We start from the raw sequence: 26,545 nt of genomic DNA, 5'->3' as shown, positions 1-26,545 counted from the left end.
GGAGATCGAGGAGGGTAACCATATAGCAGAGGTGAAAACTGCGATGTGCACGGAAACATTAAATCCAAGGGAAAAGCAAAATAAGCAGAGGAAGAGCTAAAATACACAGGAAATGGAACACAACAACAAACAAAAACACAGAGGAATAACGATTACAGCAAGAATGCAGAACATCATAAAAAACAAGGAGAATAACAAGGAGCTATAGTTTTCAAAGTTTGAATCTAAGGAAATTCAAAGTTTTCTATCTAAGGAAACCAGTTGATTGCATCGACTCATTGACTCGAATGCAATCCCTCACACTAAGCATGCTTGTAGCGACAGTGGAGAGGAAAAACTCCCTTTTAACAGGAAGAAACCTCCAGCAGAACCAGGCTCAGTGTGAGCGGCCATCTGCCGAGGCCGACTGGGGTTCAAGGAGACAGAAGCAGAGACACAAAAAGCAGCTGTAAAAGGCGGCTCCGTCCAGGAATAAGAACAAACAAAAGTAAGAACCAAAATATTCATGGTTTGGTTAAACATTCCTGTGTCTAAGAGACTAAGTGATGTCCCATTTGTTTTTTTATTTGTAACAAGAGGGATGCGACAAAGTGGAATACAATACATTTTTTTTCCTAAAGTTCTTAGTGTGAGCTGACGCTAATGCAAAAAATAACAGTCTATCCCAACATTCTTTTTTTCCTAATGTCTACTAGGTATGCCAATAATTAATTCAAACAGTGTATTTATTAAATCCATTAAAAGCGAATTACTGCTCTTTTAATCTATTTAATGTGTTTGAAGATCCATATTTTCTGCCAGATAGCTCTAATGTGTTGCAAAAACCTGCAAATCTCTTGCTGTGCTTTAATAACAATATCACTTTAAAACCTTTTTTTTTTTTTTTTATCACCATGACTTTTATCCTTAATGCTCGTAAAACTGGTGTCACCTTACCATAGACATCCAGGTTTTACATGATACTGATGAGTAAAAAAGATGAGTAAAAGTGGCCCTGCTGTGAATTTGAAGTTATTACTGCTGGCTACCAAAAGTGAAATTGTGCTCAATTTGAACAAGGATGCTTTTAAAACTCTTAAATAAGATTTAAGCCTAATTTTAAACTGCAATTTTAAAAGCATGTTCTTTTTAGCAAAAAAACACGGTTTGGAAAGGGATCAAAAGAGCGGGTACATTTCACTTTTCACTACTTTTAATGGAAACGAGTAAATGTGAAAAACAGCATCCCAGAAAGGCCAGAGACGAGTGAAAACAAATCTGAGTGGTGTAATAAATAAAGTTGCATTCCTTTTGAAATGAGATACTGTGGTATTTGAGCTTAAAAGACATGTTGCTGAGCTTGTTATTGGAGCATAATATGAAAGCCAACATCTGCTTTTGTTATTAAAAGTCCAAATGGTGATTTTGAAATGATCCACTTGCCCATCTGTGATGTCCCCAACAATGCCGAAAGATATTAAAAAAGTTTTGAACCAGAGAAGGTTGGAATGTCTACTCATTTCTTTTATTGGAAAAAAAAAACTCTCATTGCCTGCTTGACTGGGAATAAATTTGCTCACCATTCTCTTTATACGACTTGAAAAACTTTAAATTCTGGATTTTGATTTCCTTAAGAACAGGGTTAGAATTATGAAAGGCTAAAATATATATATTAACTGTAAACCACAGCCAAATTTTTCAATATAACGCATTTGTACACAAGAAAAAAGCAAAGCACATTGCAGCAGCAAAATGGCAATACAAATAATAAAGCTATAAATTTAAATAAACATAGAGTTATGTGCTTTTACAGTTTTTCTGTATGCTTCTGGTTCTGGGTTTGATTCGAGCACAAAGACCTGAGGTGTCAGGGTGGTTGATCAACTGATATGATCTGAAATGCATTATAGAGCTCAGCCATTCAGTGATTTATAGACTAACTGGAGTATTTTAAAGTCTATTCTCTGACATCTGTGGAGCCTTTGCCAGGTCTTAAGAACTGGGCTGATATTCTCCACTTTCTTAGCTCTAGTGAGGATGCAGGCAGCAGCATTCTGGATCAGCTAAAGACCTGTGAAACATAGCTGAACAAAAATATTTATGATTTAGAGTCAAATTTATAATTTGACTCAATGTAACACAGAGGACACACATTGCTTGCTCAAACCCATCTAAATATACAAAACTAAAGTAATCAAGTTTAATAAATATCATGTTCTTGGAGCACCATCTCTGTTGTGATTTTATGTTAAATGCTCATCCAGGTTGGATGCCACATTAATGTTGTGGATTTATATTCTATTCAAATCCCAGCCAGTTGGGAAGTTATATTTCTGATACTTTAAGACTTTTATTGCCCTCCCCGGTTGGGGTGGAAATTATCTTATTTAATCAGATATTATTTAAGCCGTTATATACTGTTTATGACACACACCCTACTAGCTGTGTGTTAGAACAATAAACGAAAGAGTGATTCGAGTACTAATGGTCAAATAGTTAATTCTGCACATACTGTACATGGAATAAACTCACCACAACTTCTGTTCAAAATATAAGAGTTTATTAACAAAAATCATTCAACTCTAAGTCAAACATATTTCAGTTTAACCCTCTCAACTAAGACTAGTAAAACTAAACTAAACTATTATGTACAAAGAGGAAGGGAAACATGGTTAAAACCATAGAACAGTTTAAGATGGAGCTTGAGTTTGAAAACCAAACTTTCTCTGGAAGAATTAGGGATATGATAAAATTAGCTTTTCACTGATTTAGAGCAATTTGAATGTTTTCAGACCAATTCATAACGCAAATCTATGAGGTGAATAATACATTATTTTGCCAAATAATGTTTAATTAAATGATTTGCTTAATCAAGATCCAGTAACCTTTAATGATTCTACCCTCTTTGAAATAGCTAGCAGTGAATAGACATCAGGATTCCACTAAATGACTCTTGGTCATACTTGGTAATGGAAATGTAATGAGCATTAAAGGAACACATGAACACTAATGTTATATCAGTGTTTAAACCCTTAGTGAATAAAGCTTGTCCAAGCTTTAGTAACAGCTCAACACATGTTTCTGCATAGCATAGCATACAGTCCATTCTGTTAGCTTTGTCCTTACTCATCAGTAAACACATGAAATGATCAAGTTCATCAAAAGACATATTGTTTGTTCTGTCCCTAACTATGCCAGACCTGCAAACCTTTTTTTTTTTCCCATTTCCATTAGGAAAGGTTGAGTTTTATCCAGCTGCAGCTCAGCAGTCAGGCCACAGCAAGGCAGTCTCTCTCTTTATCTCAGTGGTTCACATCAAGGCGGCTTTCTCGTCAAGTCTGGCTCTATAAGTTCTGAAACTAAAGAGAAATGTGTTGCAAAAGGTCTTTTTTGCAGCAGTCTGGTTCTGAATGGTCACCATAATAACTTATCCTTGAGGATTCTGATCTGGGTATCCCTGGGCCTTGGAATTCCATCTCGCTGGGAATCCTGCTGAAGCGGACCCCAGCTTCATGGGCAAGAGAGCAGGAAAAAGAGAAAGAATCTGGTTGGGTCTTTGGTTTTCTCTGTCCACACAGAGAGGGTCTGGCAAGTCACACCTCTGTGGGAGGTCCTGTGACTGCTTTTGGAGGCCTTGGCTGAAAAGGGCGGGTTGCAGAGATTCCACAGCTGTTTATTCGCCAACGCTGTGACTTCTTCTCTGGTCATCATGTCAAGATGTAACATGGACACTGGTTCCCAATGTCCAAAAACTATGATCATGGCAGATGGCACAACATCTCTGAGGCAGTAATATCAGTGTAGTGAATATGTGTTTAGTAGCTTACATCAGTTTCAGTCTCCTTTGGGTGCATGTAAACAAATGACTAATGTTGACATGACTCATGGTACATTTTGCCGACACACAGGGTAAACGTAATAACCAAAGGATATGAAATATACAAAGGAAGTCATCTGATGGATATCTGCCCTGTTTTTAGTTAGCTTCACTTTTATGAGATGAAGTCGTTTGACTCAAGTTTTGCACATTTGGCTAGATTTGCCAAATTGTACCAGAAGACAACTCCATCCCAATAAAATCTTTGTGGAACAAATATTCTGCAAATGATTTGGGTCTACGTTGCTGCAGTTTTATTCAAGATGTTAATTTATAGAATCTGAGGGATCTCTCTCATGGTGCCCTCTGGGCCCCTTATGTCATTTCTTTCCCTAAATACTTGTAATAATTTTGCTTCTATACATCAATGCTACAACTATCAAAGAGTCCTCAATTAGTGTTGAAACATCCTGAACAAAAGTTTAGTTGCCTTCCAATTTAAGAGTGCTAAATTGAATGATGAATTTACACAGGCAAGTGAAGAAGCCAAGAATTTGACTCAAGTAAGAGTAGTGATACTTCATAAAAAAATTACACCACTAATAATTAGAAAGTATAGTGCAGTAAAGCTACTCCTCAAAGTAATTTTTTATTGTCAAGTAAATGTAACTGAGTAACTAGTAATCTCCCATCTCTTACCTTTGAGAGTGGAAAATATTTCCTTTTTTTGCCATAGGGGTATATAGGGGTCTTCAACGTTTTCCAGGCCAAGGACCCCCAAACTGATGGTGAGATGGAGCAGGGACCCCCTAATAATATATATTGTATGAAATTGTATTATATCAAACTGGTCCTATAGTCAATCTATTACAGATGGAGTAATTCAATTCAATTCAATTCAAGAATTTATTGTCATTGTCAAAATGACAATGTAACTAAAGTAATTTCTCCCTGGGATTATTAAAGTATTGTTGATTCTGATTCCTGGTTGATGAGACAGGTGTTGTGAATGAAACAGTGCCCAGCTTAAAAGAGCTCCTGTGTGTCGCTGAATCTGTGCATTGATGACTGAAATACATCATCTGCCTCCATTTATCTGCTTACTTCAGTGCGTTGAATTCATGTAAATGTATATTTAAAGACATTTCAATTAGTGGAATAATTTGCAGGGGGAAATATGAAACAGAAATCAACAGAAACTTTTTTGTGACCCCCATGCAGTATTGGTAAAATGAACTGATTTTGACTTTTTTTGCTTTTCAAACCAGAATCTTAAAGCCAGCAGAATGCCAGGACTCATTAACAAGGAGACCCGGTGTGCTCTGCCTCTCAGTGTGTCTGACATCACCTGCTGCGTCAGGGGTTACACTCTGGCCCTGACGGCCTCTATGACCTATGAGAATATTGAAGATCATGCCATTGAGGGTAAGTGAGACTGTTGCATTGCATAACCATGTTGATTCGGTTCTCCACTCCGTGCCTCATAAAGCAGGGGTTAAAATCCTTTTTTAACACCTTTGATTTTATGTCTTGTCTCATTTTTTTCCTGCAGGCATCTTCATATATCCACTGGAGGAAAATTCCATTGTTGTAGGGTTTGAGGCGATGATATCCAGTCAAATTATAACGCTGCAAATTAAGGGCAAGGCAAAACTTGATGATTGCTATCAGGACAGCTGCCACACATCTAACGGAGCGCTGCATAGCAGCACTGGTAAGGCTGAAGTGACTCAGATCAATATTGTTTTATGAGCTTCTGGTCCAAAGGCCTCTATTTGTGTAGGCTATAGGGGGTTTGTTTTGATAAAAGGAAAGAGCAGCAAAATCGAAGATTGCAGATGTTTTCCAGCTCTGCGAAGGGTCACTGGATAATTCAGCACTGCATTCTGGTTTTAGACTTATCCCTGAACTGTCTTGCTTAATGTCTTTCAGCAGCCAGGTTGTAATCTAATAAACATACAGAGAGACATGGGTATTCTTCATATTCAATGCAGACAGGGAAGCATTGAGAATACAGCAGGGTACATTTGTATCACACTCTTATTTTGATGAGGCTTTTGACATGACAGTAAAATCAGATAACCCAGTTAACAATGTTTACACACATATATATATATATATATATATATATATATATATATATATATATATATATATATATATATATATATATATATATATATATATATATATATATATATATATACATATATATAAAAAATCAAGCAATAAGCCTAATAAATATCCTTATATGTAATAATGTAGGATGATAGGAACGACAAGAATTAGAGCCATACAGAAACATTTTTAAGATTACTTATAAAGCTAATATAAAGCTAAAATCTGAGAATGTTTTGAGAGCTCATAGCTCATTAATTCTAAATAATGTCCAAAGGTTGGCCCAGGAGCCATTTGCGTGCCTTGGAGGACATTTGGTTGGCCCTTTACCATAGTTCAAAAATGGCATAAAATGTGTTTTGCCAGAAAGACAGAAACTTTTTTTATATTATATTATATTATATATAAAATACCTTTATGTACTTTATGAACTGTTATTGCTTTGCACTGATATTTTTGGTTGTTACAAACCCAAGAGGCTTATGCTAAAAATGTTATGCCTAATATCAGTGTTGTGGTCAAGACCACCTAACCCGAGACCAAGTCAAGACCAAGACCAGCGCCAGTATGTGACAATAAAATGTGAAAAATGATCAAAATCACTAAAACTGATCTAAAAGACCCACATTCACATAAAAACACCTAGATATTTAACACACAGAACTGGAATTAACATAAACATCTTTTAAGTAATAAGTCTCTACCGTCTCTGATAGCGAAGCACTGCAGAACTTACATTGCGCTGTATGCTTTGTTCTCAATGTTGCTTTACAAATATATTCCTTGTGATTTAAATAGCCGAATTTTATAACAGATGATTTGGCCGATATCTTATACCGTTCTCAGACAACCACTTGTGACTTTCAATCGAAGTGCTGCAGCCCGTGCGCAGGTGAAAGAGGGCGGGCGTGTCAGCGGTAAAACAAAAACAAAAAAACAAACAAACAAAAAAACATGCATTTACCAATGAGACAGGTTATTGCTTGAATTTGAATCCAAGCATCCAATAAAAAGAAGGATCTGAAAGAAACTGATAATATTCTGATGATTAGCGTCATTTCCACAGTTGTGGTCTTGACCGGTCTTGAAATAAAATGCCGAGTCCTCAGCGCCCGAGACCGAGACAAGACCGAGACCAAATGTGATCAAGTCCGAGACGAGACCGAGACCATCAAAAAACCGATCTAGAGTACTACAACACTGCCTAATATACACAATCCTGAATCAATTTACTGAGAAAAATATTGACAAGCACAAATCTTTTTTTTTCTGTCCGTAATTACATTATTACAAAGAATCTAAATGGCAAATATTGGATTCATTTTGAGAGGAGGCCTAGAACTGCAAGCATCATTGACAATGCAGCCCCGAAGGGTTTCTAAAAATTCATCCAGCAACTATTTTGAAGCATTAGGCATGTCATTAAATACCAATTTGCTAAAAGCTTTAAAGGGCCCATTTTCTTTATTGGTCTTATAAAAAAAAGAAAAAAAAAATCTGTTTTAAATGTTTTGAATCATGAATAGAAGAACTGACCAAATAACACATTGTTGAAAGTTACTTTAGGAGAATTTTACATCGCCAAATATTAAAAATGTTCTGCCCTGCAGTTACAGGAAACATACTGCTGGATGAGGATTTTGAGAGGACTGTGCTTGTGGTTAATCTTGGAATTATCCCTCCGATGGAGACCGTTCACATCCTGGTCAGCACATCCTCTGAGCTCACCACCCTGCCCAGCGGGGGTATCAGGGTCTCATCCCCACCAGTTTGCACACCTCGGGTGCAAAGGACCATCAACGAGGAGCAGGGGTTGTCTCCAAACTTTTCTAGAACGTAAGAAATCAACATGAAAAATTTGTGTTTGAGCTTAAATTTATAGAAATCCACACTTCCCTTTTCGACAGTTGTAATAAGTAAATTAGATCTGCCTTCTAATGCCGCTAATTTGTCAGATTTAAAGCAACTTTTGAAAATAGCAACTATTAAGCATGTATTAAACATACTTCTCTTTAAGCCCACATTTCTGCACCCCTTAAGCCTAAGTCTTAGGAACAAATTCTGCTGGACAGCTCACAAACTATAAATTGGAAATTCAATTGTTTGTATTTATATGACAGAAAGGCATTGAGGAATCTTTTTCAGGTGGAAACAGTGTTTTCAATGTCACCATGTCTGGTTTATAGGTGATTAAACAAAGAAAAAATGACAAATATTTGAACTCGCCAAAATAAACACTGCAAAAACCATGAAAACCCATTTTAAACTCTAGATGAACCCTCCAAATTTATGGAGCCATATCTTGACTATAACTCAAGCAAATTTGGACTGAATAAGCTAAAGCATGTTTATTCCACATAAGATTTTTGCAGGCAGTGAATTCATTTTTCCACACATAAAATGGTATCTGGTTAGACAAATATGCTGATTTACATTATTTTAGACCTTCTGCATAAGGCAAAGCCTTTGCTCTTAAGATCTAGCCATTGTTTAATTGAAATTGACCAATAATATCTCCAAACTGAATAGAAAATAAGAATAAAAAGAGCGAGCTTATGTAAGGCATTCCAGTTGCATTACCTGAAATGGTTGCACGAATACCTCTGACCCCTCCTTCACTGCAAAAAATCTAATCTAAAAATGTGTAAAAATATATTAAATTAGTGTGTTTACCCTGAATTTTAGCAGGTAAATAAGATGATTTGCCAATGGAATGCATATTTTTACTCTTAAAATAAGATAATTACATAATATCCAGATGTAATAAGACAATATAATTATTTTTTTCTTATTTTAAATGTAAATTGTCTCGTTCCATTGGCAAAGTGTCTGACTTACCTCCTTAATTCATGAAAAAATCACTTATTTTAAGAAAAAAAAAGACTTGAAATTTAATTTTTTTGCAGTGTTGAAAGGTCTTAGCCTCTAGTTTCCAATGATGTCAACCATTAGGGGGTGTGGCTAAAAATGAATACCTGCTGTTGCATTACTCCTGCAGAGTCACACATTTCAGGTGGAATTTTAAATTTCATTTTATTTTTTTACACAGCTATAAAACAAAAGAGTGAAAAAAATATTTTGAAACATGTTTTAGAAATTTTAAAGCCCCATTTGAAAGCTGTGTGGAGGAAACACCATGTGACTGTGTTTTGGCCATTTCTATAAACAGATAAATGTGAGCAGGTGTTAGTTGGGCCCTGTACCGGAGCCGCCGGGCTTAATGGTTTCACAATGCTGTTATTGGTCTAATTATTATATGACAACATCAGTCTGTGTGCGATTAATGAAAAAGTATTTCACTAAGTAAACTGAGTTACTAAAATAAAAGACTATTGTATGACACTGTATTTTTGAATAAAATTATATGATGCTCACTGTCAAAATTATAAAACAAATTCTATTTTTAGGCGTGAAAAACCCACTTGTGCTTCAAGCCCTCATGATCATAATCCAAACACCTCTCCGCTGTGGCTAGCAGTGCTGCTGGAGGATGAGGCCATAAACTCCATGGACTATGAATTTAACTTCCAGCTGGAGATCCGGGCTCCGTATCTCCTCGCAGGTAAGAAGATTTAACTCCCTGTGTTAATGTATATGATATTCTGTTATTGGAGGCTTTAAAATCTGTGAAACAAAACTACCACAATATAGAAATATATGTATAGTTTGTCTGAAATGAGCAGCTTGAATGTAGAATAAAGCTAATTGTATTAAAAGATTTCAATTTAATCCCGCTGTCACACTAGTTAAAGTTTACCTTGTATTCTCTACCATCACCAAAACGGCTTCTATGTCCCTGCTTTGTAGCACAAGTTTTTCTTTCCTGTGTTCTCTTTCACCCTAATTTCAGGACATTTCTGCACATACAAAGAAGCTTTCTTATAATCTGTAACATTTTTCTTTTTAATATATGAGAGATTTCTTCACATCTGCCATCAGTTACTGCATAGAAAAAGATATCAGTGATTTAACTCTTCTTATACGCTGCAAGACAAAATCCAGCGGTTTGGTTTTGTGAACAAATGCAAAGCCAAAATAAGCTCTTTCTCTCGAGAAGTGCAACCAGAGGCAATCATGCCACCAAATCCAAACTGATCACTGTGGATCTGAACCCTGAAGCTTGCGTCTTTAAATCTACCAGCTATAGTTAAAACACTCTGCCCCTTTTTTTTCTCCTCATTAATTAACTCAATCTCGGGGATTCCCTTAAACAGCATGGCAAACACTGTTTAAACTGAAAGTTAAAGAGTTGTACATTTCTCTCAGCCTCATACATGCAATTTGAAGTGGTGTGTACTTCACCAATACCTGGAGCACTATTTCATAGGGGCCACAGTGCAAATTATATTTGTATGTAAAGAAACTTCTCAAGGCAAGTTTGTTGTGCTATTCTGTTGATTATATGCATTCTGGCTGATTTGTTATTCTGTGATGTGGCTTTACCAAAAAAAAAAAAAAAAGAAAGATAAAAACAACCCACTTTGTTTCCAAGTTTGAAGATGTTTCGCTTCCCATCCAGGAAATAAAACAAAGTCCAGTGGATTGTTTTTAACATTCTTTTTGTTTGGAACGACAATGACCTGGATGACTGAGAATCTTCACCAGATGTGGCCTTAGTCTGGTGTGACTGAGCTTTAAAAGCATTGGTGAAAATAATAGAATCTATTTATGCAGAGAATCAGTACATTCACTGAAAAAAATAATGCAACCATTTTTGGTATCTAGTTCATCATATTTAGTTACTTTAACAGATTTTTTTTCATGTTAACATGGTAGGACAAACATGGTATAACAATTTTGTTAAAGTAACTAAATATGATTAAGTAGACACAAAAAATGGTTTCATTATTTTTTTCAGTGTTTTATAGGTAGTCCTATGCTAATTTCACAAATACCACACACTTTATCACAATAATGACTGTAGTTAATGTCTATGTGGCTTCACTGTAACTCTACAGCTTTAGACATAAGTTAGATTGATTAAATTTCTATAGCATTTTATCTGAATTCCAAATTGTTGGTTGTATACCTTGCCTACTCTTTATATATAAATTTACCTGCACAGCAAATTCCTAAGTGTTAATTCAACATCCAGGGAAATAAATTTAACACTTTACTCTTTACTCACTTTACTTTTGGTAGGCGACTGCTCCCCAAGGGGATGGGTTAAATGCAGAGGTAAATTTATGTGAGAACAATAAAGTTAAAATATTATTATTATCAACCATTATTATTACCAAGTATCTATATTGCTCCACACTACTCTAGTTAAAAGTGTTAAACAGGGGATTTGGAACAATACCCTTGATAGTTTAAATTCAACACTTATCAGGGTTGAATTATTCTAAAACTAGGGTATAGTGTCAACAGTTAACACCACACACTAGTGTTAGCAATTAGCAGAGTATCATCAGCATAACAGTGGTAATTAATTCCATACTTTCTGACACACTGTAGCCACAGCTGCCCTGGGGCATGCTTATGGAAGCAAAACTTCTGTAAACAGGTGCTACCAGGCCTTATGGAAACAAACAACACTTCACAAAGTCACGTGACTTGCCCAAGGACACAACAACAGAGCTGAGGTTCACACTTGCGACCCTCTAGGCGCAGGACAAACTTGCATTGTGACATAGGATGCAACTTTGTATCCATCACAACTCCAAAATCCCCTGATGTTCCATAAAAATTCAAAAAATGTCCACTGGACTTAGTTTCCAAGATTTGAAGACGTTTCGCCACCTCTCCAGGGAGCTTTCTCAATTCAAATGTCTGGATCTGCAGTGAGTTTGAGTCCTATATAGATAAAGCCTTGTATCGCTTGGAAACATACAAATGGTAACCGATGAATGGGTCGTTTGGTTCCATCGTTAGCCTGTAATATCTGAAACCTGTCTATGATTCTGAGGGTCGGTCGTGAAACGGGGGGATTGCCGTTAAGGGGGGGATTGTCTCCTGTAATACCTGAAATCTGTCTATGATTGTTAAGAGTCGGTCGTTGAGGAGGTATTGTTCACTGGCTGGAGCAGGTAGGTCCCTCGTTCCTCTGTGATGGGGTGGGGGGTTTGGTGATATCTGGAAGGGATCATGTCTATGATTGAAGTGTACGTTTTTGGAAGCTGGAATCTGAGTCCACTACCTCTGTTTAAAGTTGGTTTTTCTCTCTTAACATAGATGGCTTCCTTCACGCCCCTCTCAAACCACCTATTTTCTTTGTCCAGAATGTGAGCATTCTGGTCCTCAAAAGAATGTCCTTTGTCCACAAGGTGTAGGTGTACTGCGGAGTCTTGTCCAGAGGAGGGCGCTCTCTGTGTTGGACCATGCGTCTGTGGAGAGGTTATTCGCTTTCTCCAATATAAAGATACCTTCTCAACGACTGACTCTTAACAATCATAGACAGGTTTCCGATATTACAGGCTAACAATGGAACCAAACGACCCATTCATCGGTTACCATTTGCATGTTTCCAAGCGATACAGGGCCTTGTCTATATAAGACTCAAACTCACTGCAGATCCAGACATTTGAATTGAGAAAGCTTCCTGGAGAGATGGAGAAACGTCTTCAAATCTTGGAAACCAAGTCCAGTGGATATTTTTTGAATTTTTACGGAATTACTATGACCTGGATGACTGAGAACCTTCATCAGCATATTGCTCCCCTGATGTTGTTGTTAGCTCATGCCTTCCCAGATGGGTTGGCATTTCAGAAAAAAACTTTGCACATTTTTTATTTCAAAAGCAACACTTAACTGATTTGTTTGAGTTTAACTCTGCAGATTAACACAAACTCTTTGGAGCAACTAACTCACATAGTTGAATTAGACTAAACAAATGTTAAAACTGTACTTTCAGCATACAACACTTTCGATTTTTCTGTGTGTATAGGTATGATCATACCTGAAGTAATTGCTGGTGTTTTAGATCCACTTATCATTTGCTCTGTGTAGGAGTGGAGAGCCCTTCTCATGCCATCCGAGCTGATGCAGACCCTCTTGCTCGCTCGGCAACCAGCGTCGTCATCACACTGGCTGACAAGTACACTTACGACTGCCCTGTGGAAATACTTATCTACCCCAGCGGTAGGTCTACAGCTTAAAACTCTTTTGCAGCCCAGCCTGCAATTAAACTTTTATTCTTTCTACAAGTAAAATATCTTGAAATTGCTTCTTGGTTTTTTTTTTTCCTCAACACAATAGGTGGCCTGTAATCAGATCAGCTATGAGGTGACTCACTACTTAGAGTATGAGTGTCTTACTGAGGAAAAAAGCCTCCTTAGTTGCAATAAATGCCTGCAGAGTCCCTCTCCATAGTGTAGGAGTGGATTGCCAAGGTATTTCTTCTCGGGTGCTCTTTTTGTCCCTCGATGCTGTCTGATCTGTAGCCTGTGTGGGCTGGTGGTCTCCCTGAGGCAGGTATGAACTATGGACAAACTGAGCTGATGGGCCTCTTTTGAGAATTTTGTTCACATGCAGACGTGAGGTCAGTGTAGGGCAACCTAATTCAAAGCAAACTTGAGCTGTTGTTTCTGTCGCAACATGGACGCTCAGCATAAGCCAAGGAACTGAGGAGAAAGAGCTGCATTTCAGACATTCAGGAGATGAAGGTATCCCTGCTTTTAGCTGCAATACAGCATTGGGTTTCAGTTGCTCTTGACATATTTTTACGAAAAGCTGTGAAAAACAAGACATTCAAAGGAATTTACTTTATAAATTATTATTCGAATGTGATAACAATATTTTCCCATTTTAAATGTGACAGATCAAATGACCAAATTTACTAATGTTTGATATTCATTTGTGTTTAAATGTAAAACAACCTGTACTTTCTTTTTTTTTAAACAATAATGACAACTAAATAAAGTTATGTCTGCCGCAGCAGCAGGCTCTGCTCAGAAACAGTTGAATATAATCGAGATCTGCTCTGGAAACAGGCACCTTCGCTGCATCTGTTACTGAATGACTTTTTTACAGGGGTGGAAAGTAACGAATTACATTTACTCACGTTACTGTAATTGAGTACTTTCTATGAGTAATTTGTAATTTTCTGAGTAGTTTTTGAAATATGCAATTTTTACTTTTACTCGAGTAAATTTTAACCTAAGTAGTTTTACTTCACTACATTTAAAACCCCCTCACGTTACTGAGTAAAAAAAAATAAAAATACTGCTGATGAAATAATTAAATGCAGCCGGAAATTTAAACCCCTGTGTCACGGAACCGACACTTAATCGCCATTAAAAAATAGAAGGAGACTTTTGACTTTTAACAGCACTTTATTTACACAATTCAAACATATAAACAATTGATGTAAAAATAAGTGACAGCTAAAAATCACTACTAAAGTAAAACAAGTGTCAGTTAAAATCATTAAATGAGGAGCTTGTTAATAACAGTGGCATCCTGTTGTGTTTGAGTTTGATTCTTGGTACCTTTTGGGCATTTAATTTTGTGTGCATTTTGAAAACTTTAAAACGTAGTTTAAATTTCTTTATTCCTATCATGGTGTTGTCTGTTGGACAGTAGGGTTGAAAATTGTTGGCACTTTATGGTACAGGTTGTCACTGTCCTTGTGCTGTGAGGAAGTATGTTCCTTAGCCCAGCTGATCTTTTGCAAGTGTGGATGTTCACTGAAATACTAGCCTCGTGAGACCATCCTGATCTCGCGAGCTTTCAAGGTTTTACTCGCTAATCAGTCTGGAGACTCTCCGTTGAAGAAAATTTGGAGCCGTTCACCAAACGAACGTCCAATCAGCGTTGGCTTTGAGGTGGGTTGAGGTGTGACGCAACGAGAAGCGCGACAGTTCAGTCTAAAGAACATGGCGGCTTCAGCCGCTGAAACTTAACCTGACAACAGCCAGATGCATGTCTCGCTCCGCCTAGCTCCACTCACATACATCTGGGAACCCGCCATAGGAATTGCCTTTACTGAAGGCTGGGCCTTATCAAAACTCCTTGCATATATTTTGGATAAGCCACTTGTCTGTCATCTTTATTGACGTGCTATTTCAACCACTCACACCGAAGCTAACCCGTGACGCTGTGAGAGGAGGAGCCATTTGGTAGATCAAGCTCTTGCCAAATCCGGTCGGGAGAAGGGGGAAAACATCGTTTCCACCAACAAAAGCCTTCAAAGCCGTTCTCTGATGTTCTTTTAATGAAACAATATCAGATAGATTGGACAACACAGAAGAAATAGCAGCATCAATGCTAAAGCTTGCTTCCTCAATGCGAGCCGCCATTGTTGTTGGAATCTCACGGTCGCTTCTCCACTCCAGGACACACCCACCCTGCGTCCTGATTGGACAGACCATAAATTCCGTTGGGGAAATCACTTTCAATGAGCGGGTTCCCAGATGTATGTGAGTGGAGCTAGGCGGAGCGAGACATGCATCTGGCTGTTGTCAGGTTAGCTGAAACTAGCATTAGCGTGGCTATCGAGCAAGTTTTATCGGAATTACAGAGTATTTCTTCACTGAAAGAAGAGCAAAACACTGCTCCCGAGGCTTTTCTCAGAGGAAAATATGTTTTTGCTCTTCACCCGACTGGTTTCAGCAAGAGTAGCCTGGCTTGTGGTTGTGTTTTCGTCGTCGCTCTGTTAGTACGTCATATGCTTCGTTGATCTGATTGGTTTATTTGGCCCGTCTATCACCAACATAGGCCAATCAGCTAACCAGTATTTTCGCCACTTCCCAGAATTACTTCAACGGAAGGTTTCCAGATGGATATGCGGAGCAAATCCATCTGGCGGAGTCAGGTTACTGAAATACGCCTTGAAATCGATTAAAACACCTTGTGCTCAATTCGATTCATGACTCATCCTTTTTTTTGCATTAAATAACTCAAAGTAACCAAGTAACTTTTACTCAAATTACATTTTAAATGAAGTAATTTTGTACTTTCACTTGAGTAAATTTTGAGATGGGTAATTTTACCTTTACTCTGAGTAAAATTTAGTAAAAATACTTTTACTCAATTACAATTTTTTAGTACTCTTTCCACCTCTGCATTTTTACTATATCAATAATATTGCAGAACCTCTATAAAGATAGAAAATGATAAACTGTGGTTTTCAAGCAGATTACACGGGACTTAAAAACATTTTTTCTGCATATTGGGTGATCTCAAAAGGACGTGTTTTAGAAAACCAGCAGTATCTATAATGTAAAACTCAGCAGCAACCTTTTATTATTATTCTAAAAGCTGTGTAACCAAACACATTTGATGGTAAATATTATTTGTATGGATAAAACACAACACAAATATTAATACTACCATTATAAAACCTTGTAATGCTGATTCAAATGCTAGGGTGATACCCTATTGAGCTCTGCTGATAGAAATGCCTTCATACCTTAATAAACTAAAGTCAGGAGTTATCCAAAATTACTTTAAAATAATGTGGGAGGGTTATAAAGTGATGCAGAAAATTAATCGTTTCAAGTTATTTCTGCTGCAAGCTGGTAAATTACTTATCTTTAAACACAATTTTCATCATGCTTTAAAGGTCAAGTGGTAGTGTGTTTTTTTTTTTTCTAAACTTGAAGAGTTTTAGAACCTGGTAAAGATTTGAACTTTTATTATTATTATTATTTTGGGTCGATTTGTCTTGGTATAAGGATTTTCTTTCTACTATGATCCTTGATCCTGGTTAGAACTTAATCCTTTCTCTTCATATTTCTTTCTTTAGTCCCACTGTGATAGAATTACATCTACAATCAATGTGGGCGTAATCCTGTGCTTTGGAGTACCCCCCACTTCCCTGTTAAGCTATGAGTCAGAAACTGACAATAATTATCCTGATGTCTTTTTTCTTAATCGCTGTGCCGTATCAGAGCCCCATGTGCCCCACGTGCTCGTCGAGAATGGAGACATGACGCAGGAGGAATACGATGAGTACCTTCACAGTCGGAGTGATTTCATCAAAGCAACCAAAAAGGACTCCAGCAATCAGAGGAAAGTGAGTGAGGCGCAGACATTAATTCTGTTAATATTATACCCATTATCTTTTAAAGGGATCCACAACCAGCTGAACATGTTGGTCTAAATGTTTTAATTTTTTTATTAGCCTAAAAATATCCCTTTGTGATACGTAAAAACCAATAATTACTTCAAAAATTATATGTCCTTTGTTATATTTTTCGCTCACTGTGGTGAATTTTTCACCTGAAAATGTGGGATTGATGATGCGATTACACTGCAAAAAATGGAAATCTAAATAAGTTGTTTTTTACTTAAAATCAGTGCGTTTATTCTTTAATTAGGTAGATAAATGGGACACTTAGCCAATGGAACAAGACAATTTACATTTAAAATAAGGAAAAACAATTACATTATCTTTTTTTAAGCGTATATTATCTAATTATCTTCTTTTAAGAGGAAAAATACTCATTCCATTGACAAATCATCTTATTTTTCTACTCAAATTAAGGGGAAATACACTTAATTTAATACATTTTTATACTAATTACTAGATGGTTTTTGGAGTGTAGTTCTTACTGGGAACATAGGAAGGCTAACATTATCATTGCATTGGGGGGGAGTGTTGGCCTAGTGGTTAGAGCAGTGTACTTGTGCTCTGAGAAGGTTGCAAGTAGGCGGTTTCATCCCAACAGCCTGAACTCTGGGTCTCTGAGCAAGACCCTTAACCCCACACTGCTCCCCAGGCGCAGTTTTTATTATTATTTTATCAGAATGTTTTTTTTTTTTTATTGTACTGTTATTGATTGGTAAAAGTAGAGAATGCCACACTATGTCATCACTTCAAAGTTTTCATGAACCTTTATACATGAGATAGCTGCTGGAAAAAAACAAACATAATAGGCTTGAGATCTAGTGATTGATAGAGCTAACACTATTAGCAGAAGTTAATTCAAAATCAAATTGAAAGATAATGAATAAGGGTATTAAGTGACGGTGAAGTATCTTTTAGTTGTTTTAACTGGGTCGAACCGGACCAAACTACTCTAATAAAGGACTCGCAGAAAACACAGGGAGAAACTGAGAAGAAGGATGAGAAAACGCACACATGATAATGACGAAAACGGTGGCTTAAAAATCAAAGTTATTCCAGTGACATACAAGTAGGGGGTAGGCACGGTGGGGCAGTTGTCCCCCCATTGACCCCTCGTAGATCTGCCCCTGGTCCCAACCATAAACTGATTGAAATGCTACAGTATGATCTGAATTTTCATGCCAAAACAAACAAAACCTTGAAATATTGCTAAATTAAAGAGTTGCCCCACACACACACACACACACACACACACACACACACACACACACACACACACACACACACACATATATATATATATATATATATATATATATATATATATATATATATATATATATATATATATATATATATATATATATATATATATATATATATATATATATATATACTATTGATGATGTTGTAGCAAGAATATACTCAGTTGTTTCGGTGTAGGGGAATGATACTTTTAAATATGCTCTATACAAAAGCAAAAAACCAGGAGCCAATTCTTTGTGACATTGCTGAATTGCTAAGTAGCATTGATGGAGTAAGTGATTTGCTGGAACACATGGGACATCCTCCACTGCCTGAAGTGTCTTGGTTGTTGTCCAGGCTTCTTCAATCAGATAAAATGGCTCTTTTGGGAGGGGGCCTTGAGGGGACAGGACCTAAAGTGAAGACTTTTAATCAGAAAGAGACAAGAGAAGCAGCTTTGATTTACTCTAAGATGAGGAGCTATTGATTTTGTTTTTTCAGGCATTACTTTATTATACTGTATATTGACAGTATAGTATACACTATGCACAGTTATCAAATTATACACCTGTTAATAAACCGCTCTGCTGTTTGCAAACACGCTCTGATAACAAAGGACAGAAGGCTGCTTTGGGCTTAGGTTCAAGTTTTCGATTACACCGCTGCACGGGGCCAGGCACATCCAGCTATGATGAGGTTATTAAGTGACCAGCAGACCTAAACTGGAGGAGAGAGCACTTAGCCATAAAAATGGGTTTCCATGGAAACACTCCAAAGGCGAGGCTTATTCTGCCTGATCTTTTCCTGCACATTTTCAATAATTGAAGTGTTTTGTCTAATCTGATCACTTGTCCCTTTTGTGCGTCAGAGTTTTGAATGTTAAATTGAATACCCTGCAGATAGCCTTTAGTTTATTATCTCCTGAATCTGAATCCCTTGGTATTTATTTCTGATTCCGCTCTGTTTATCTATCCAGGTAGATGTCATTCACAGACGGCTGCATAAGGACATCCTTCACAACCCTGTGGTCATGTTAAACTTTTGTCCTGACCTCAAATCTATCTGCTCGGACCTGAGGAAAGTTCACGGTGAATTCATTTTCCTTATTGACCGAAGCGGCAGCATGAGTGGACCCAACATCCACCGTGTGAAGGTATTATTACCTCAGCAAGCCATGTCCTCTTTATCTTTTACGTTTCTTTTGATCAGTTTCTCTGCAAATGGATGGGCACATTCTGATTTATATGTTTTTATCCCAGGTATATATAGCACTGGTTTATGGAGGCTGTTATGTTTAGACATTTCATGAACGCATCATAAATTTGAAACCAGTTAAACTGGAAGGATAATTGAGTGCTTTAGTGGCCTTATTAAGCATTGCATAGTTGCTCCATCCATCCGTTCGTCCATCCATCCATCCATCCATCCATCCATCCATCCATCCATCCATCCATCCATCCATCCATCCATCCAACTATCCATCCATCCAACTAACCATCCATCCATCCATCCATGCATCCATCCATCCTTCATTCATCCATCCATTGATCCATCCTTCCATCCATGCATCCATCCATCCTTCATCCATCCATCCATCCATCCTTCCATCCATCCATCCATCCATCCATCCATCCATCCATCCATCCATCCATCCATCCATCCATCCATCCATCCATCCATGCATCCATGCATTCACCCTTCATTCATCTATCCATCCATGCATCCATCCATGCATCCATCCATGCATCCATCCATCCATACATCCATCCATGCATCCATGCATCCATCCATCCATGCATCCATCCATCCATCCATCCATCCATCCATCCATCCATCCATCCATCCATCCATCCATCCATGCATCCATCCATGCATCCATCCATCCTTCATCCATCCATCCATCCATCCATGCATCCATGCATCCATGCATCCATGCATTCACCCTTCATTCATCTATCCATCCATCCATGCATCCATCCATCCATCCATCCATCCATCCATCCATCCATCCATCCATGCATCCATGCATCCATCCATCCATCCATCCATCCATCCATCCATCCATCCATCCATCCATCCATCCATCCATCCACCATCCATCCATGCATCCATGCATTCACCCTTCATTCATCTATCCATCCATGCATCCATGCATCCATCCATCCATCCATCCATCCATCCATCCATCCATCCATCCATCCATCCATCCATCCATCCATCCATCCATCCATCCATCCATCCATCCATCCATCCATCCATCTACCACCCATCTATCCATACATCCAACCATCCATGCATCCATCCATGCATCCATCCATCCTTCATCCATCCATCCATCCATCCATCCATCCATCCATCCATCCATCCATCCATCCATCCATCCATCCATCCATCCATCCATCCATCCATCCATCCATCCATCCATCCATCCATCCATCCACTTCTAAAGGTTTGATTTATTTATATCACTTTCTTTGAAGTATGGTTTTTAATGAGTCATGCCATTAGCTTTTTGTAGACTCTTGTTTGATCTTTTAATGAATGTGTCTGACTCTGTGGAGTTTGGTTTAAGGCCAGTGTGAGCTTGATAGGGGTTGGCACAAATCTTTTAAAGAAATTCTTCAGCAAAACTAGAACCTTACTCAAAGGATTTTTTTATTTTATTTCTATGTGTGAACAGCATTTTTGAGTCCTACTAGTTTTAGTCATGGCAGCCTTAGCACTGCTCACCCAAATCAGAATGGAGATAAGTGGTATTATTTTAGAAACTGCCCTTGAGCTGGTGAAGAGGCAGTGATTGGTGAAATGATAATGTGTGATGCTGCTCACTCGTCTCACAGCCAGCCATTTGCAGCTATGACCCTATTTGATTTATGCTCTCAATTTTCTCGATTTCCTTTGTTCAGGATGCCATGGTGGTTATTCTCAAGAGTCTGATGCCTGGCTGCCTTTTCAACATTGTTGGATTTGGATCCACTTTTAAGTCACTCTTTGCCACCAGCCAAAACTACGAGGAGGTAAAAGTAAACAATTCAGGCATGTACTTTAATAACCTGAAGTCTGACAGTCTTACTTAAGCTTTTGTTTTAACCAATTAACAAACCAATATGAAGTAAAATTAAAATCATATGACCTTCTTTTTTTTTTTTTTTATGTGTACTGTCTTGGCAATGTGGCAATAAGAATAATTGTCTTGATGCCAATAAGATCCCAACAGATTTTACTTTCACAAGTGGAGCAGTAGGGCTATTGCCATAGTGTTCCGCTTATTTCATGCATATAAATTGCTTTATTATAATTATGCAGGGAGTTTTACAGATTATGAAAGAAAGAGGAGATAAAAGGGAGATAATAATAATCACAAAATAACATGACCTTCACCGCAGGTTTGTCCCTCAAAAAAAAAAAAAATCCATGGTTCAACAGCTCAGTAATTAGCTCAGTGGCTAATTAGCTAATTTTAATGAATAAGCAGGGATAAAGTTTGATTCATTGAACTAAATATAATCAACTCTGTCTTGCTTGGGAAGCATAAAGGTCTTAGTTTTATCACCACATGTTGAATATTGGAATCATCTGGTCCTATGGAAACATCTGATGGACACTCCCAATAGAAACTTGTACAAAGTTGGTACCAATGAGATTGGAACCAAGTGTTTCCAACCTGTGCGATAAGATGTCTTGTGAAAGTTACTTTAAAGCTACAGTGTGTAATATTTACAGGGATATACAGTCAGAAATGTAATCTTTTATACATAACTATGTTATTTATCATCATCTACGAGCTCAGCCTCTTAACCTTAATATTTGCGTTGCCTTAGAATTCGTTATTTATAATTACATAGGAGCGGGTCTCGCAGCCATGGAGGCAGACATCTTTGCGCTACGGCAGCGCAGAGCCAACAAACTAGCGATTTGAGATTGCCCATTACGCTCGAAAGTAACTACGGCAAGTTGAGAGATATGAACTCAGACGGTACTGAACAATAGATGGCAGTATTATGCCTGAGAATACTATCTGTAAAATTATCTATGTAAACAAACCTCATCACTTGAGAAGGTAGGTGATGCGGACGTCGTGGAAGACATTTTGTCCCGCAACGCTCGCCGTACTGTTGGGGGGGAGAAGCGGTGGGGGGGGATGTTCATGTTGCTGCGGTCTGCAGTCTGGACGTTAGATGTCGCTAAAAATTATACACTGTAGCTTTAAAACAGTAACTAGTTACAGTTACCTCACTCAAAAAAATACCTCAGTTACTGACAGAAACTTTTAAACAATCTAACTGGACTGTTTCTGTAAAGTATCCTGAGATGACATGTGTTGTGAGTTGGTGCTCCATAAATAAACTAAATTGCATTGAATTGAATTTTCTATCATTCTAAAAAAACATAACGAGTTGCTGTTAAAAAAGATATGTATATAAAAAAAAAAAAAAAAAAAATGCACACATAAATGTTCTAATAACTTAGGTTTTATGGCAAAAATGATCTAGAAATAAGTAAAAATGTCTTGAATAAAGTGTATTTACCCTTAATTTGTGTAGCTAGATAAGATGGTCTGCCAATGAAATTAGTATTTTACTCTTAAGATAAGATAATTAGATCATATGCAGTTGAAACAAGATAATGCAATGCTTTTTTGATTTATCTTGTTCCATTGGTAAACAGTCTCACCTTCCCAATAAAAAAAGCACTTGTTTTAAGAATAAATGAATATTTATAATGTGTATATATTTTTAGAAATATTTAGATTTCAATTTTTGCATTGTTGGTGATAGTCTGTTGAATTTCTTGCAATGCTGCTGTTTTCCCTATAATACTTTACCCTGGGGGACATAGCAAATATATACGGATGTATGCTTTGTGATGCAGATCTTGAAAGACAACAGCATAGTTGCCAACTCTCCCGATATACGCGGGACACTCACTATTTTTTAAGATATCTCAGCCGAGCTATGAATCAGTAATTTCTCCCGCTTATCTCCAAATTTTTCTGTGAAAGAAAAAAAGCAACCTTGTGGGAGATAAATGTCTGTTGCCAGATGCTGTGGAATAAATCCCCCACATGTTTAATTTTCTGTGCGCTCCTTTGTATCTCTGCTGGTATCAAATTACACAACTTGTTTGTTAGGTTATAATTTTGATAGTTTTCTTCACTCATGAATTTGATGTTCTTATTTAGTAGTTGTGGCCACTTTTCCTCATGGCAACAGCCAATTATTCCTATTAGTGGCGGCAGACAGTGTTACAAACTCTTTAATTTGATCTGTAATACTGCATACTAAACGCTCTGCAGTGCAACTGTCTTATTATTTATCCTTCTGGTGCTGATTCCAACAATTAAACCTTTTTTCTTTTCCTTAAATTCATTATGTGAATGTAAAAAAAAAAAAAAATAGTCAGAATAAGGTATAAAATACAACACAGTAAATAACAAATTAGCCCTTGAGCCGATACACTGATGAAAAAAAAATCTCCCTATTTTTCCCAATTAAAGCATGCAACAAGTTGAAGTGTTTTGCTCAGAAAGTGTACCTAAAGGTTCCCGCTCTGACTCTGTGCGTCTTTCTTTTCCAATTCTGTAAAAAAACAAACAAATCCAAAAGCGATCTCATTTGCCATCAATATTTTTATTTAACCTTTATTTAACGAGGGAAAAAAAAAATCCCATTGAGATTAAAAAACCCCATCTTTTTCAAGGGAGTCCTGGCCAAGAGGCAGCAAAGTTACATAATAAACAGAGATACATTAAAATAAATGACAGGTACATAAAAAAACATATCAAATAAAACCATTACAGATCATTGAGGCTGCTTCAAATTCTTTCACTTTCAACTTAAAAGCATTTAAAGATAAAAACTCAGTCAACTTCCAGTTTCTTTGTAAGAAATTCCACACACAAGGAGCTGCGTAGCTAAAGGTTGCTTCCCTAGTTCTGTGCGGGCAAAAGGAACAGCGAGCAACAGCTGATCTTAGGATCTCAGGGCAGAAGAAGCCATGCTTTTCTGTGTAATTAATCCAAGAGGGGCATTGAAAATAAAAGTGTACCAGTGACCCTGCCTTCTCATAGAGACGGAAGGCCATCCCACCTGAGAGTAAAGGTCACAGTGATGTCATGGCTCTACAGTTTATGATGAATCTTAATGAAGCATGGTAAACATTTGAAGACATGAAGAATATAAATATATCAACTAACTCTTTCTATGCTTGGGAAGTGCTAATATACCCAAACTGTATTCTTAATCTCAACAGGATTTTATGTTGTTATATAATGGTTAATTTAATAAAATGAGGAGTCTAATATGGAAATAATATGCTAGGAAGTTTATAAAGTGCTCAATCTGATATCATGGACTTTGTAGCTGTAAATATATTTTTTTACCATGCTATCTTCTTTAACCACATTCTAGAATTTGCATTATCCTTTGAAAAAACATAAAGCTTTTGCCTTAGCTGGATGCTAGTGTTATTGTTGCACACTCGAACAAAGTGACGTCGAGACATGCAGTGGTTGCAAACTTTCTTTTAACTTTCCCGTTTCTTCTGGAAATACAAACAGCATTCGTATATCTGACGTGCATCACACACTATGGCTGCTATCAACTACTGAGCTTCTTCACCAACAGGAAACGTTGGACCCAAGGGTGCCCTAAAATGCCTGTTCAAAACAAATCCCTTTCTAAACTCATTTCAATCTCTCAGCCAGAACAGTTATCAATATACTCTTATGAGTGTTCAGCTTAACATTAACAATGAAACGCAGTGCCGTTTTAATAAAAAAACAAAATAAAATAGTAGGAAAGAGAATAGAATATTTTAATGGAAGGGGGGGGGGGGGGCCCTTGATCTAACCTCCAAAGCATCTGATCCCCCACATTATCTCCACAAGTTTTATGTCTTATCTGCAATATAACATTATAGCACTGTACACTAATTTCTCTTCTATAATCCGCTTCCTCTCCACTCCTGCTTTCATCTTTACTTTCTCCCTCTGTATAAAACGCCAAAGCGACAAGCAACAGTTTAGAGAAAATGCTGCACAAGACTGGTTTAGAAGTGGTGCAAGTGACTGCATTGGAGCGTTTTAAAACCTAGTGAGAAATAAGGAAACATGAGGGATACACAGTGAGAATCTGTGCTTTCCTCTTGGTTTTACTCGTCCTCTCCAGAGATGGCAAAAGTACTCACTTTCCGTACTTGAGTAAAAGTACAGATACTTGTGTTAAAAAATACTCTGGTAAATGTGGAAGTACTGATTAAACTTCTTTACTCAAGTAAAAGTAAAAAAGTTCAGGCTTGTAAATTTACTTAAAGTATAAAAGTAAAAGTAGAAACCACTTTTAATGCCATTGCCTACATTTTAAATGGATGTCTGCTAATAGGACTAGATCTCCGTTGTGTTCATTTTCAATCATCTCGTCGTCCATGCTACTATGCTAACGCCACCGCCACCAAGCTGCAATGATTTGCCGCGAATGAATACCGCCGAATCTGTCGATTCATCTTGTAGTGGTGCGTCAAATGCAACGTAGATTCCCATCCAATTAAATTTAATTTGGTATTGATGACGTGAAAAATAATAACGGTAACTCCATTGAAATTATTCAAAACTAAAGTAACGAGCCAATTTTTTAAAATGTAAGGAGTAGAAAGTACAGATATTTGTGTAAAATTGTAAGGAGTAGAAGTAAAAAGTCGCCATAAAAATAAGTAGTTAAGTAAAGTAAAAATATCAGAAAAATCTACTTGAGTACAGTAACGAAGTATTTGTACTTCGTTACTTCCCATCTCTGGTCCTCTCTAACGCTTCCCCGGGTCTCACTTTGGTTTCAAACGCTCATGAGCGCTATCAGTCAGTTTCTCTACCCTCCAACCGGCCTCTCGCTCTAATCTCTTTTGCTTATTTTTTTTATTTGCTATGGTTTTGCATATGAGGGCTTTAGGCTTGAGTGAAATACCTGAACAGCATTGATTGTTGATTTTTAAAAATCTTGACCTCCTGATTGTCAGTGTGTGCCTGAGTAACGGACTGCAGCACCACAGCCTAATAAAACTGAGTGACATTAAAGCGAATTGTGTTATTTCTCTTGGCTGTAGTTGCCCTGCACCAACCGATCCATTTAACCAACTAGACCTTCTGGCATTGTTGGACTTTCTCCAATGCTTTTGCTTTAAAACATCCCTACCTATAAAGGAGCGATAAGTGGTACACCTGTGTGAGCCAAGCAATGGCTGGCTGCACAGGAACAAATGGCCCAGTCATTTTTTCCAGAGTTAAAAGCATTTTACTCAAAAGGAGCTTTTATTTATTTATTTATTTTTTTCGCTTAACTCCGAGTTGACAGAATGTTTTGAGTAAAAGCGGGGGGCAGATT

General features: G+C 37.4%; 1 protein-coding gene across 1 annotated transcript in view; it reads left to right on the top strand.

Moving 5' to 3' along the window:
- vwa5b1 (von Willebrand factor A domain containing 5B1) overlaps positions 1 to 26,545 on the top strand; it is a 76,013-nt gene that overhangs the window by 4,718 nt on the left and 44,750 nt on the right. The window contains exons 2-9 of the mRNA XM_038309204.1: positions 5,065 to 5,221; positions 5,349 to 5,510; positions 7,525 to 7,750; positions 9,322 to 9,476; positions 12,863 to 12,994; positions 16,747 to 16,871; positions 19,147 to 19,323; positions 21,077 to 21,187. Of these exons, the coding sequence (XP_038165132.1) occupies positions 5,083 to 5,221; positions 5,349 to 5,510; positions 7,525 to 7,750; positions 9,322 to 9,476; positions 12,863 to 12,994; positions 16,747 to 16,871; positions 19,147 to 19,323; positions 21,077 to 21,187 (1,227 nt within the window). The 5' untranslated portion in view covers positions 5,065 to 5,082. The remainder of the gene's footprint in view (positions 1 to 5,064; positions 5,222 to 5,348; positions 5,511 to 7,524; positions 7,751 to 9,321; positions 9,477 to 12,862; positions 12,995 to 16,746; positions 16,872 to 19,146; positions 19,324 to 21,076; positions 21,188 to 26,545) is intronic.

Source organism: Cyprinodon tularosa, unplaced genomic scaffold, assembly GCF_016077235.1.
Source record: "Cyprinodon tularosa strain WSP-4 unplaced genomic scaffold, ASM1607723v1 ctg66, whole genome shotgun sequence".
Classification (NCBI taxonomy): Eukaryota; Metazoa; Chordata; class Actinopteri; order Cyprinodontiformes; family Cyprinodontidae; genus Cyprinodon; species Cyprinodon tularosa.
This window is presented reverse-complemented; position numbering and strand designations above follow the sequence as displayed.